This window comes from Globicephala melas, chromosome 7 (genome assembly GCF_963455315.2).
Source record: "Globicephala melas chromosome 7, mGloMel1.2, whole genome shotgun sequence".
NCBI lineage: Eukaryota > Metazoa > Chordata > Mammalia > Artiodactyla > Delphinidae > Globicephala > Globicephala melas.
In genome coordinates this window covers 69341534-69356582 of record NC_083320.1, presented here as the reverse complement: position 1 = coordinate 69356582, position 15049 = coordinate 69341534, and the positions used below count along the sequence as shown (strand labels likewise).

Below are 15049 nucleotides of genomic sequence, written 5' to 3'. Positions count from 1 at the left end.
GGTAACAAGTCAGGAAATTAATACCTCCTCTGACGTGGATTGTTTTGTGAGGATCAGATGAAATAACACAGTATACACTGGAAACAAAACAAGTGTAATCCAGTGCAAGTACTCAATCTGCATCTGCTACTGCCACTGAAAACACTTAATAAGACCAGTCAAAAGAGTGGGATGTCAGTCCTGGGCTGGAAGTTGTTGCTCCTCTACAGCTCTGTGTAGGAATAGAGGCAGCAGCAGGCACTTTTTCCCAGAACACTGGCACCCAGGGATTAGCGGTCATGAAATTAAATATAGGCATATAAATAGGAAGTTGTAACATTTATGCTAATATGGCCACATTAACTTTATACCTGATCACAAAGTACCAGCTCTAGAGGCACGGTGCCTTAGCGTGAAACGCCAACTCTGTGAAACTTTGAGCAAGTTCCTTAACTTTGGTAGCCAGCCTCCAAGATGGCCCCAATGATCTCCACCCCAATATTCATGCCCTTGTGTAACGCCCTCTCACTTTGTATCAGGGTTGCTTTGTGTGACCAATAGAATACGGCAGAAGTGATAGCACATCACCTCTGAGGCTAGGTCAAAAAAGCTCTGAGGCTCCCTACTCAGTTGCTGTCTTACATCCTTCATTCTAAGGGAAGACAGCTGCCCTGGCACTCTTTGGAAAAACCCATCCTTTACGGGGGACTGAGGCCTCTGGCTAACAGCCACATGAGAGAGCTTGGAAGGAGATCCCCCAGCCCTAGTCAAGCCTTCAGATGATATCTTGACTGAAGCAGCATGAGGGACCTTCAGCCAGAAACAGCCAGCTAAGCCTCTGACAGATTCCTGACCCGTAGAGACTGTGAGATAACACATGTTTGTTGTTTTAAGTCTGAGAACAATTCATTATGCAGTAATAAATAACTAAAGCACCCTCTCAAGGTTTCTGTAAATCTTCTGTAAAAGTGGAGACAATAACCTCTCTCAAAGGGTTGCTATAAGGATCAAAGGAGAAGTGTATTGAAAGCCCTCAGCCCAATACCTGGCACAGAGTGAATCCGTGTTGGTTATTATTACATCTTTGTGCCTTCTCTTCCTCAAGGAAGGGGGTCCTGCAGGTACTTACAGTTACATTCCTTAGGCTCAGCACTTTGTTAAGTCTTAAAATTTCAAGTACACTGATCCAGCTCTAGCCAGTCTCTTGATGTCATTTTTCTCTAAGCATCAGTTGGGCAAAGAGTCTTCCCTTTTTCTCTCTGATCGCTTTTAAGATGAGAGGCAAGATGCCTAAGATAGAGAAATTTAAGGATATGCTATAGCTGGGGCACCAAAAGCCAAAATAGCTGGCCTGAAAAAGACCAACCCACTGACCTCAGGAGCACTCGGCAAAGCTTGATAACTGAGCGAGCTGGAGTCAACTCGGGCTTTTACAGGGCTCTCTGTTTAGAACCTGGCCTCTGAAATATACAAAGCTTTCATTCAGGCTCATTTCTGTGCTTTTAAACCTGGAATAGATCCTGGACTTCCTCAGGCAAACTTCATAGATGTTATCTTTTCTTTCTCTGATTATTCCTGTCTCCTTCACATTTGGGTTTTCTTTTATTACTGGTGGATGGCTAAGCAGTCAAATTTCCTATGTGCTGAAAGAAGGTATTGAGGAAATTTACTGCTACAGCAGTGGAAAGAACACAAGAAGAACAGATATGTCTCTGTCCCATAACAAAACCCAATAAGAAAACTCTCTTGACAAATGACAAAACTCAATAATGAAACTATTTGACAGTTATTTTAAAAACTCAGCCTAGGGCTTCCCTGGTGGCGCAGTGGTTGAGAGTCTGCCTGCCGATACAGGGGACACGGGTTCGTGCCCCGGCCTGGGAAGATCCCACATGCCGCGGAGCGGCTGGGCCCGTGAGCCATGGCCGCTGAGCCTGCGCGTCCGGAGCCTGTGCTCTGCAACGGGAGAGGCCACAGCGGTGAGAGGCCCGCGAACCACAAAAAACAAACAAACAAACAAAAAACTCAGCCTATAATATGATGTAAAGAGGGAATTAAAGGGATCACAAATGCTGACTGAGAAGGTTTTATTGCCTCTAGGCCAAGAAGATTTCTACAATTCCAATGTGAGTAAATTATTTTTATACATTTTATTGCTGATTCTCTGAGAAACTGAATGTCCAAATACGCAATATCCTTCTCTACTAGGATACTTGAGGGATTTAAAACAAAATACGATCCTTTATCATATATACAGAAGGAGATGAACTTTTAATTTTGCTTTGTGAAATGCATAATTCCTGACCTCGAGGAGTTTTTATTCTAAAACAATTCATTAACAGTATTACGCTTACACCTCCATCTCTCTCTGTCTCGGTCTCTCTCTCTCTACTCTGGGTGTGTCCAGAGTCCTGCTAAAGTCAGCTTTTCATACGGAAACACTTAACCTTTAAACCAACCTCTCAGGGGATGAGCCTGGGTTTGCTCATTTCTTCCTCTTTTTTTCTTAGCTCTTTATTTCTTTGCTTTCCACACAATCTAAGACTTTGTTTTGTTGTTCTATCAAAATCTTTCTTCCTTTCCTCCTTCTTTCTTTCTCTTCTTCCCCCCCCCCCCTTTCCTTTCCTTTCCATTTATATTTCCTCTCTCCCACCTCCCTTCCTCTCTTCCTTTCTGGTTTTGTTTGACTTGAAAACCTAGGTCGACAATATGAAGGACACTTCTTGGGTGATGACTCTGGATCCTTTGTAAAAAGACTGTCCCTCATGGTGGCACAGCCCAGGAATGGTATTGCTGATTTAGCAAAAATACTGCATTCCTGAGCTTTTATCTTTGTTCCTTATGATAAGGCTGGAGTTGAAGCAAGATAATTTCCCTTTTCTCCTCAAATATACATACATTCCTATTAAGAAATGCGAGAAGAGAAATAACTTATTGTGTAAGTGTAAATAAAACACACAGTGAAACCACATCTCCACCCAGTATTCCAAGAGTGGTTCTTAGCCACCCTACCCCCTTACTCCCTATGTTTCCAATTACGGAAGTCTAATCATTCACATTTCTGAGTAGCTCTATAGCTTCCAAATGCTGCTCTGTGCCATCAGTCTCCTGGGATACTTCCCTTCCTTCCTCTCCAGCCTTGCCCCATGTCAGCCCACCTTCCCACTGTCATGCCCCACAGTTCAGGCATGCTAGAGTTATCCATCATCCTGCTGCTCACACTTCTCTCTTGCTAGGAGTCCTCTTATGTTCCCAGATAGAGGATGTGATCTTGTGTCTCTATGATGACTCACAATTCATTCACGTTTTCTGGAAAAACTTATCTCCAGGAACTGATACTAACTTTTCAGGCCTCCCCACACACAAAAAAAATCTCTTGTGAGAAGTCTTCCCACACTTTCCCAGAAGTGATCCTTTTAACCCCTGAGAAAGTTTGCTTAAGCCTCCCTAAAATTTCTCACTGAATCATAATAATAGTTAGACCTAGACATGTGAACCTCTCTGGAAGTCCCTGTCAAGAGAATGTCCTTGGAATCTTTGTTCAAATTTCATTTGGAGAAGAGGCTAAGTATGGTTTAAGGGAAATGGTAAGATAACCCCTCCCAAGTCTGTATGCCCCACCCAGCCAAACTAAATCCCTGTCGTTAACTTAACCAAACCCCATGGAAGGCAGATAGATGACCCAGGCCCCTAACCAATTACATTGCCATCTTCAGTGGCTTATTTATCCAAGTTTAGTGTTCCTTTCAACTTTCCGAAGGGAAGTTCTGATAATTACACTTTTACCCTTTCTTCCAAGGATGCCTCAGCAATATATTAGAGATGAATGGATTCTCCAGGTTACTTTGATTTGTTTGCGTATCTGTTTCCCACTAGATTATAAACTTCCTGAGGTCGGGGCTCTCTTTATTTATAAAATTTAATCTTTGGATTTGCAGCAACTAGCACAGTTCCTGGAACATAATGTAGGTCATGTGAATATTTACTGATTGTATGGGTGACCCGTCCTTTTTCCACAGGAAGGCTTTGTGTGTGTGGTTGTTTAAATATACAAAGTACCACTTTATGAAAGCAGTTATATTTTAACAATTCACAACAAAGAGTCAAAAGAGTGGACAGATGCCTGCCATTTAATAGTCTAAACTGGCGGTAACCATGGCTGTCTTAAGTAACTGAAAATCATTATCAATAGGTCAACACACTCAGTTATTTAACCTCTGGCACATTTGCCCTGGCCCTGAAATTGCCGGCCAAACATGATTTTTGATGGTTCTACAAACTAATTCTGAATGGTCACCTGAAATCTAGATAAGGCCCCTCAGTATATAAGCACTGTCTACACACTTCCTGGTTGACTAGACCATCAGAGAACACACCTCAGTTGGTTGACTAGAATGTGAATACTTACATGAAAGTTACTATTTAAAAGGAAAGTAGGGCCAGTGGAGACCCAAACTAGTTATTCTCACTTGTTTGCATCCAATGGTGTGTATTTCATTATATGAATGTTTTATATTAAGAGCTAGGACTAAACTGGAACAGTGAGGCAAGCTAAAAGGAACCAAGGTGGATTTAAATGAAAGAATCCACCAAACATCATTGATCCCACCTCCTCTGAATATTACCATGGATACCAGCTTTATGATTTAACTCTGAAATACTTACTTCTATAAGTGGTCAAATAGTTATTTTCCGGCATCCCAACTCTCCAACTGATGGATTTCCATCATCCCTGAAGGAAAACCCCCTGGGCTCCCCAAGCACTATCTTTTCTCAAAACTATTTGGGGACTTGCTTTCTTATTTTTTTCCCTCCCCTTATGACATCCTTACTGCTGTTTGGGATTTTTGAACACTGCCTTTTTTCCTTTGAAAATCACAACCACGAAAGTTGTTTTTTTTTTTTTTTTTTAATTTACATTCAAAAGGTACTAAATTCAAATTTAACATAAAGAAATCTTAAAACTTCTCTTTATTTTCAGGAAGTATGTATTTGTCATACACAAGACGTGGCAGGTGCAAGGCTCTCGTAGCCTAAACACTGGAGACCAACGAAGCGAATCTAGCGGCGACCACGCCAGCAAAGCCTCAGCGACGACCTGGCACACCGATCCCACCCAGTCCCCAGCAAAATCCCTAGGTCTCCTTGGTGTGGTAAAATAGAACCTGATCCCGGTCTCCAACTGTCTTATCTTTTTCAAATGTTTTAAACTTACTGCCTTTGTTCAGCAGAACCACAGGCACGGTGATGACGGTGACGAGCGCAGCGATCCCCAGCAGTCCCAGGAGCACCTTCCACGGTGTCTGCAAGCCGGGCAGATCACGTCCAGTTAGAGCCAGCCGCTTGGCCCCGGTCTGGGTAAGAGGGTCGGGGCCTGGGCTGCACCCGAGGCAGCGGGCTTTGCCGACGGGCGCGCACTGGGAGAGAGGCACCGCGGGATGGGAGGGTTTGGAGCGCGCGAGTCGGAGCTTGCAAGAGCTGTCTCCCTTGAACTTTTGGCCTCTGGACACTTTAATTGTTTGCTTCTCTAGGCCTACAACTCAGAAGCCAAGTGAGGGTTCAGGCGTGCGATTTGCGGGTGGCCCTCCAGGTTCTCCAAGGCTCGGTGCCTGGGTTCTAGCAGAAAGCCCGCGGGCCCGAGAGCCAGGCGAGAGCCCTGGGGCGTCCCTTCACCTGTCAGAGCGTGGCCCTGAAGCTTCTGCCTAATGAGAGCCCCTGGTTTCGACCCGGAAGCTTTGGGGGCAATCTGGGGAGAGTTTGGTGAAAAGGCACCTACAACTCGCCCCTGGGGCTGTTGGGACGGGTGGGTGGGGAGAGGCCAGCTACTCACTCACCTTCATGGTCGGCGTCTCCTCAGAGCTAAGCTTTCGGAGCGGGAGCGCAGGCAGAAGTCAGGCGAGCCTCCCGGACGCGCGTGCGGCTCCGCAGCTCCGGGCGCGCAGTCACTCGGCGCTCCCAAGTTTGAACCCCGAGTTAAACATTAGTGAGCGCCGGTACGGCTGGGTATAAAGGGCCGCGGGCAGGCTGCGAGCGAAGGCGCGCCGGGCCCCGGCAGTGGCGTCCCGGCCGGGGGACGCCCGAGAGGCACCTCCCTACGGGCGCGCCGGGCACGGGATGTCTGCTGGGCGCGCAGGAGGGGTGTGACCGCCCGAGCAGCGTCTAGCCAGCGCCTGGCATCCGATGCCGAGCCCTGAGGCTGCAGACCTGCTGCCGCCCGGCGGGAGACCATGGTCGGCCTTAACTGAAAGGGACCTCTGCTCTCAGTTCCCGCAACCTCGCGTGAGCAGGCAAGGGGACCTAGCCCAGAGAGGGCACGGGGTTCTGCAAACACACAGCTCACTGCTGGCAGCTGAAGCTAAAACCCAGGCCTCAGTCCTTTGCCAGTGAATGATATGCTGGGGAGTTCTGGGGTGTTTAAAGCTTCTGGAAGGCCAAGAGAGAGAAAAAGTGATTGATCACTTGTGGGTGGCACTTAGAGGCTGTGTCTGGATTCATTCTCCGCAGGGGATTTCTGGCTTGTCTTGCAGGCTTACCTTCCCATCAAGATGCCAAAAATAATAACACTAACACTTATGTGGAACTTAACTTTTTCCCAGGAGCTGCTCTAAGCATTTATGTGTTTATTTTACAGGGAGGAAGCCTAGGCACAGGAGGTTAAGTCACTTGGCCAAGTCCAGGCAGCTAGGAAGTCGTGGAGCCTGAATTCAGAGTCCATGTTCTTAACCACTACTCCACAGGGCCTTTCATCTTTCAGTCCTGCAAAGAGGATTTTTGGGAAAAGGGAAAAGGTCAGGTGTGGCTTCTTCCTCCCTTCCTCCAGGATGCCCTGTAGGTTCCTTCACTCCTTCCTTTTTTTCTTCATTCACTCATCCCCACACCCTCCTATTTATTTCACCCATTCCACAAATATCTGAGTGGATACAAAGTGTCAGAGTCTCATCTAGATGCTGGTGATAGAGAAGGGGGACCAAGATAGATGATATTTGTGCACTTGGCACTTTCAGTCTGAAAACCACAGGTGAACCTTTGCAGTTAGGTTCTTCCTCTATGCTTACTTCCTCTCTTGTGGATTAAGTACTCCCTAAAAGGCCTCTTCTGCTTGCTCACTCAGCTGCAAAACCTCTCTGTCCAAAGTTAGAGGTAAAAGGTTAAAAGTGCAAAGTCCTATGGAACATTAACACATGATTATGAATAAATTCCAGTTTCCATCATTTATATCCAACCCAGACATTGCTTCTGAGCTCAGGGATCTTTTCCCCTCTGGCTACTAGTTGCTTATGACACACACCCTCATTCACACAGAGCTCCAGAGGCTGGAACTGAGCTCTTTCTCCTTTCCATCAGCCTCACCCCTTCTCTGATCATCTCTGTCTTCATTATATGGGGATATATGTGTATGTATAGCTGATTCACTTTGTTATAAAGCAGAAACTAGCACACCATTGTAAAGCAATTATACTCCAATAAAGATGTTAAAAAAATAATAGAATAAAAATAAAAACACAGCTCAAAAAAAAAAAAAAAAAAGTGACCCCATTCACCAGTTACAAAAACTAAAGGCTTGAGTCATCTCAGTTTCTCTTCTCCACTCTCCTGCTACATTCACGTGACCATCAATTCCTCTCTTCTGCCTTCACAAGTATTTCTCAAATCCATTTCCTCCTCCCTCTTACAGTTGCTGGGGAGGTGAGTCAATAGTGTTATTGTAGCATGTGAGCTGGGAAGAGAGGCTGTCCGACAAGGACAACAGGGAATGGTGCCATTGGGGGCTCAGTGTTGATCTCTGCTTTCACCAGTTTCTATACTCAGCAAAATGCAGGAGGCAAGTCAGTACAGTTGAGTGCATGCTTGACCTCCATACCTACACCGTTGACACTATACTTTCCGCAAGCCCCCAGGAAGCTGGGGGAAGATGGCTGGCATCCATGGGGGCAGATCATCTTGTTCTCTGGAAAGTATTCCACAAAACACAATGCCAACTTCAAGAGATTCTTTCCTAAATCCAACCCCCACCGCCCCCGACCTCTTTGTCACTAGTCTTTCAATCTTGTTTTCTTCAAGTCCCTAAGGTACCAGCTGGCCAACACATTAGCCGCCACCTATGAGTCAGTGTAAATCCTATATTAGGCCATCTCTTGTTTCATGAAAAATGGAAAACAGATGTACTACTCCAAGTTCTGTCTGTCAGGATGATTTCTCTTTCTACTAGATTTCAGAGCATGCCTGAGAGGGGCCGTAAGGTAGCAGCCATCACTTTTGACAGGTGCCAGCTTACTTTGCATAAGGCTGCCTCTTCCCTCCTCTGTTGCCTGGCTGTGGCGAACTCTTATGTAGCTATATGTGTGTGTTGAGGGAGAGACACCGAACAATGGGAGAAGCACCATGGAGTCTAAGTTCACTACTCATGGGATTTTTTTTTTAACTTTTTATTTTATATTGAAGTGTAGTTGGCTAACAACATGTATCTCTTCTTTTTCAAATTCCTTTCCCATTTAGGTTGTCACAGAATATTGAGCAGAGTTCCCTGCGCTATACAGTAGGGCCTTGTTGGTTATCCAATTTTTTTTTTTTTTTTGGTATGCGGGCCTCTCACTGTTGTGGCCTCTCCCGTTGCAGAGCACAGGCTCCGGATGCGCAGGCTCAGCGGCCATGGCTCACGGGCCCAGCCGCTCCGCGGCATGTGGGATCTTCCCAGACCGGGGCACGAACCCGTGTCCCCTGTATCGGCAGGCGGACTCTCAACCACTGCGCCACCAGGGAAGCCCCCATTTATTCTTTTATCTTTCTCTTCCATCCTTCTCTCTCTAGTGCCTAGTAAAATGCCTGGAACACATCAGTAGTCAATAAGTGTTGGTGGAATAAATGCAAAAATTAAATCAAATGAAGAAAAAGTAACATAAGATCTTTTCCTTCTTGCCTGCTGGAACTGGAGGCGAGGGGAAAACGGGATCTTGCTGCGTGTGGAAAGAAAGGAGAGAGGGAGGATGGTAGGGCTGGGGGGTTGGGACGAAGCTGAACAGATCTTACTCTTTGCCCTCAGCTCTGCAGGATAAGTAAAGGAAGTACAAAGGTATTTATTCTTTTGCTCAGCGCCCTCCTTGCTCTCCACCTAATCAGGGAAATCTGCCCACCTGTGTGGAAATGACTTTTTTAGCACGTCCTTTGGAGTCCAGATCAAAAGTCACTTCTTTCAGATTACCTTCAAAAATAGCCCCGTCTGTTTCCATTCCATTTTCTGCTTTCCCTACCAACCAGTGTTTGCAAGATTATTCTGCTTGTGTTATTTACAACAAAATTAATTTCTACCACATGATACAGAGATGATAGACAGATAATTCTATGGATTTAGACGTATGGAAAGAAGAAATTTCAGACCCAAGAAATAGCTACACGAAGTCTGACAAAGCTGGAGATCTTTAGGGAAAATCTATTAGTTTAGTTTCACCAGGAAATAGGGTTGGTCTTGGACATATCCTTCAGTCTTAAATTCAGTATTCAGTATGTACTAGGGAGCCACTTAAAATTTTTTCCAGAGAAAGGAACACAATCAGACTGAACTTTAGATATGAGAAGCAGGCAATAGCATAGGCTGGATAGCTGAGAAATGAAAGAACTAGAAATAGGATGAGAATCATAAACTTTATGTTGCAAAATTAATTGGGCAGGTGCTTCTCTGTGTGGAGCTTGTCATAAAAGAATTTAAATCATGTTGATTTGTATGTGTTTACATACAGATCTCTAAAAACTGTTTTCCAGCTGTAGGGGTGTTTTCCTTGCCCCAGTGATCAGTAATACCAAGTAAGGGGTTCTTCTTACACTCAATACCCAATAAAGTTCTCTTGCTACCTGTTAGAACAGACATTAGCCAAAGAGAGAGGAGACTTTTGTGCTCTTTGATTAGCGTCCTTTGGCTAGTCTGTGAGTTTTTAAAAATGTCAATGATTTACTTGATTTACATATATTAGCTCCTGACTTAAGAAATAATTATACGACTCTATGAGAAAATGTGTTTAAGATCCTTGGAGCTAGATTCTCACAAAATGGCTGTGGCTATGATGACATCTCCTTTTTAGTGTTTTCCAAGCTGTAAATGTGAGGTGATGTGATGGTGGTGGTGTATGTGTATGAGGTTGGAGTAGTGGAGTAGTGGAGAGGCTGTACAGTGGTTACTCTAATTTAAGGAAAGAAGGAGCAAGGACCAGTAGAACAAGGCTAGGGACCTCTAACTAAACTGAGAGATCTAATTTGCCATGGGGGGGGACAACCTATTCTCTTTTGAATGGTAGATCACAGAATCAGAAAGTTATATGTGGAAGGGCCTTCAGATTCGTTGGATGCTGTTTTATTAAGAACAATAATAAGGGGGAAAAAAGGTTCATGCTTGGCATTGGACTAGAGTGAAAAATAAGGCTGTCATTTTTTAAAATTGTGGTAAAATATACATACTATAAAATTTACCACCTTGGGACTGCCCTGGTGGCGCAGTGGTTAAGAATACGCCTGCTAATGCAGGGGACACGGGTTCGAGCCCTGGTCCGGGAAGATCTCACATGTCTCGGAGCAACTAAGCCCGTGCACAACAACTACTGAGCCTGCGCTCTGGAACCTGCAAACCACAACTACTGAGCCCGTGTGCCACAACTACTGAAGCCCGCGCGCCTAGAGCCTGCACTCGGCAACAAGAGAGGCCACCAAAATGAGAAGCGGGTGCACCGCAATAGCCCCCGCTCGCCACAACTAGAGAAAGCCTGCATGCAGCAAAGAAGATCCAACGCAGCCAAAAGTAAATAAATAAATTTATTTTAAAAAATTAACATCTTAACCATTTTAAAGTATACAGTCATTTCTTTTTTATCTAGAATAGTCCAAAGTTTGTAATGTAATTTTAGCAGATTAAACATACAGCTTAAAATTATTTATGTAGGATTCTCCTTTTTCTTGACGAGATGGTGGAATAAAACTTGACTACTCTCATAGTATATTTTTTAGATTAGCATCTGTTTACTGGGGCTTGATTTTCTCTTCTTAAAGGCGATATAGGATGGAAAAGAAGGACTACATGGGAATTGGATCTTTTTAGTGATACTACATGGGAGTCTTTGCTATGGGTGTACACAGAGACCTTTATTCTGGTGATATTCCTCGTGCTGTAAGAGAAGGGACAGTAGTTGTAGTATTTCAAACAGAAACTAAAACAACTAGGGAGAACTTTGAAAAGCCAGAAATTACAAGCTAAATGCAGTCCAAGAGGGATGGTCCAATGCTATTTAACTCCCTGGCTGAAAAGCACAGTTTTAGGTAGAAGTATTTCCCTAGGCTCTACAGCTTGTTTCTCAAATGCTTTATTTCCTTATTCTCTACGTTCCCCCACCCTCACTTCTATTTAGATATTTTTTTCCTAACCAACACCCACATTCAACTTGAATACCACAGATATACTGTACATCTGTTTATGTATTATATGTTCTATATAAATCTGTGCTTTATACATCAGAAAAATATTTTTTTTTGCCCCAAGAACCACTCTCTAGGGGGAGATATTGCCCTCATTGAGAGTGCAGTCTCTATAGTTGCACTGGTTCCAACATGAAGGTGGCAATTACTCAGCAGAATATAACTACTCTTTTCTTTTACTTTATTTTTTTGAATTTTATTTTTTTTTATATAGAAGGTTCTTATTAGTCATAGATTTTATATGCATCAGTGTATACATGTCAATCCCAATCTCCCAATTCATCCCACCACCACCACCACCACCACCACCACCACCCGCCACTTCCCCCCTTGGTGTCCGTACGTTTGTTCTCTGCATCTGTGTCTCAATTTCTGCCCTGCAAACCAGTTCATCTGTACCATTTTTCTAGGTTCCACATATATGCGTTAATATATGATATTTATTTTTCTCTTTCTGACTTACTTCACTCTGTATGACAGTCTCTAGATCCAACCACATTTCTACAAATGACCCAATTTCATTCCTTTTTATGGCTGAGTAATATTCCACTGTATATATGTACCACATCTTCCTTATCCATTCATCTCTCGATGGGCATTTAGGTTGCTTCCATGAACTGGCTATTGTGAATAGTGCTTCAATGAACATTGGTGTATGTGTCTTTTTGAATTATGGTTTTCTCTGGGTATATGCCCAGTAGTGGGATTGCTGGGTCATATGGTAGTTCTATTTTTAGTTTTTAAAGGAACCTCCATACTGTTCTCCAGAGTGGCTGTAGCAATTTACATTCCCACCAACAGTGCAAGAGGGTTCCCTTTTCTCCACACCCTCTCCAGCATTTGTTATTTGTAGATTTTCTGATGATGCCCATTCTAACTGGTGTGAGGTGATACCTCATTGTAGTTTTGATTTGCATTTCTCTAATAATTTGTGATGTTGAGCAGCTTTCATGTGCTTCTTGGCCATCTGTATATATTCTTTGGAAAAATGTCTTTTTAGATCTTCTGCCCAGTTTTTGATTAGGTTGTTGTTTTCTTAATATTGAGCTGCATGAGCTGTTCATATATTTTGGAGATTAATCCTTTGTCCATTGATTCATTTGTAAATATTTTCTCCCATTCTGAGGGTTGTCTTTTGGTCTTGTTTATGGTTTCCTTTGCTGTGCAAAAGCTTTTAAGTTTCATTAGGTCCCATTTGTTTATTTTTGGTTTTTTTCCCATTATTCTAGGAGGTGGATCAAAAAAGATCTTGCTGTGATTTATGTCAAAGAGTGTTCTTCCTATCTTTTCCTCTAAGTTTTATAGTGTCTGGTCTTAAATTTAGGTCTCTAATACATTTTCAGTTTATTTTTGTATATGGTGTTAAGGAGCATTCTACTTTCATTCATTTACATGTAGCTGTCCAGTTCTCCCAGCACCACTTATTGAAGAGACTGTCCTTTCTCCATTGTATATCTTTGCCTCCTTGGTCACAGATTAGTTGACCATAGTTGCGTGGGTTTATCTCTGGGCTTTCTATCCTGTTCCATTGATGTATATTTCTGTTTCTTTGTCAGTACCATATTGTCTTGATTACTGTTGCTTTGCAGTATAGTCTGAAGTCAGGGAGTCTGATTCCTCCAGCTCCGTTTTGTTCCCTCAACACTGCTTTTGCTATTCGGGGTCCTTTGTGTCTCCATACAAATTTTAATATTGTTTGTTCTAGTTCTGTAAAAAATGCCATTGGTAATTTGTTAGGGATTGCACTGAATCTGTGGATTGCTTTCGGTAGTATAGTCATTTTCACAATATTGATTCTTCCAATCCAAGAACATGGTATATCTCTCCATCTGTTTTATCTTTAATTTCTTTCATCAGTGTCTTATAGTTTTCTGCATACAGTTCTTTTGTCTCTCTAGCTAGGTTTATTCCTAGGTATTTTATTCTTTTTGTTGCAATGGTAAATGAGAGTTTCCTTAATTTCTCTTTCAGATTTTTCATCATTAGTGTATAGGAATGCAAGAGATTTCTGTGCATTAATTTTGTATCCTGCAAATTTGCTAAATTCATTGATTATCTCTAGTAGTTTTCTGGTGGCATCTTTAGGACTCTCTATGTATAATATCATGTCATCTGCAAACAGTGACAGTTTTACTGCTTCCTTTCCAATTTGTATTCCTTTTATTTCTTTTTCTTCTCTGGTTGCCTTGGCTAGGACATCCAAAGTTATGTTGAATAATAGTGGTGAGAGTGGACATCCTTGTCTTGTTCCTGATCTTAGAGGAAATGCTTTCCATTTTTCACCATTGAGAATGATGTTTGCTATAGGTTTGTTGTATATGCCCTTTATGATGTTATGTTAGGTTCCCTCTATGCCCACTTTCTGGAGAGTTTTTATCATAAATGGGTGTTGAATTTTGTCAAAACTTTTTCTGCATCTCCTGAGATGATCTTATGGTTTTTCTTCTTCAATTTTTTAATATGGTGTATCACATTGATTGATTTGCCTATATTGAAGAATGGTTGCTTCCCTGGGATAAATCCCACTTGATGATGGTGTATGATACTTTTAATGTGTTGTTGGATTCAGATTCCTGTTGAGGATTTTTGTATCTATATTCATGAGTGATATTGGTCTGTAATTTTCTTTTTCTGTAGTATCTCTGTCTGGTTTTGGTATCAGGATGATGGTGGTCTCATAGCATGAGTTTGGGAGTGTTCCTTCCTCTACAATTTTTTGGAAGAATTTGAGAAGGATGGGTGTTAGCTCTTCTCTAAATGTTTGATAGAATTCACCTTTGAAGCCATCTGGTCCTGGACTTTTGCTTGTTGGAAGAAATTTAATCACAGTTTCAATTTCATTACTTGTGATTGGTCTGTGCATATTTTCTATTTCTTCCTGGTTCAGTCTTGGAAGGGTATAGCTTTCTAAGAATTTGTCCATTTCTTCCAGGTTGTCCATTTTGTTGGCATAGATTTGCTTGTAGTAGTCTCTTAGGATGCTTTGTATTTATGCGGTGTCTGTTGTAACTTCTCCTTTTTCATTTCTAATTTTATTGATTTGAGTCCTCTCCCTCTTTTTCTTGATGAGTCTGGCTAATGGTTTATCAATTTATCTTCTCAAAGAACCAACTTTTAGTTTTATTGATATTTGCTATCGTTTTCTTTGTTTCTATGTCATTTATTTCTGCTCTGATCTTTATGATTTCTTTCCTTCTACTAACTTTGGGTTTTGTTTGTTCTTCTTTCTCTGGTTCTTTTAGGTATAAGGTTATATTGTTTATTTGAGATGTTTGTTGTTTCTTAAGGTAGGATTTTTATTGCTATAAAATTCCATCTTAGAACTGCTTTTGCTGCATCCCATAGGTTTTGGATCATCGTGTTTTCATTGTCATTTGTCTCTAGGTATTTTTTGATTTCCTCTATGATTTCTTCAGTGATCTCTTGGTTATTTAGTAACGTATTTTTTAGCTTCCGTGTGTTTGTGTTTTTACGTTTTTTTCTCTGCAATTGACTTCTAATCTCATAATGCTGTAGTCAGAAAAGATGCTTGATATGATTTCAATTTTCTTAAATTTACTGAGGCTTGATTTGTGACCCAGGATGTGATCTATCCTGGAGAATGTTCTGTGCTAAC

At 42.4% G+C, this 15049-nt stretch overlaps 1 protein-coding gene across 1 annotated transcript in view; it reads right to left on the bottom strand.

Moving 5' to 3' along the window:
• Window positions 1-5936, bottom strand: part of DPP4 (dipeptidyl peptidase 4) — a 76976-nt gene extending 71040 nt beyond the window's left edge. Inside the window, exons 1-2 of the mRNA XM_070045854.1 lie at window positions 5814-5936; window positions 5195-5282 (exon numbers count right to left, since the gene is read on the bottom strand). Of these exons, the coding sequence (XP_069901955.1) occupies window positions 5195-5282; window positions 5814-5819 (94 nt within the window). The 5' untranslated portion in view covers window positions 5820-5936. The remainder of the gene's footprint in view (window positions 1-5194; window positions 5283-5813) is intronic.
• Window positions 5937-15049: the final 9113 nt, after the last annotated feature.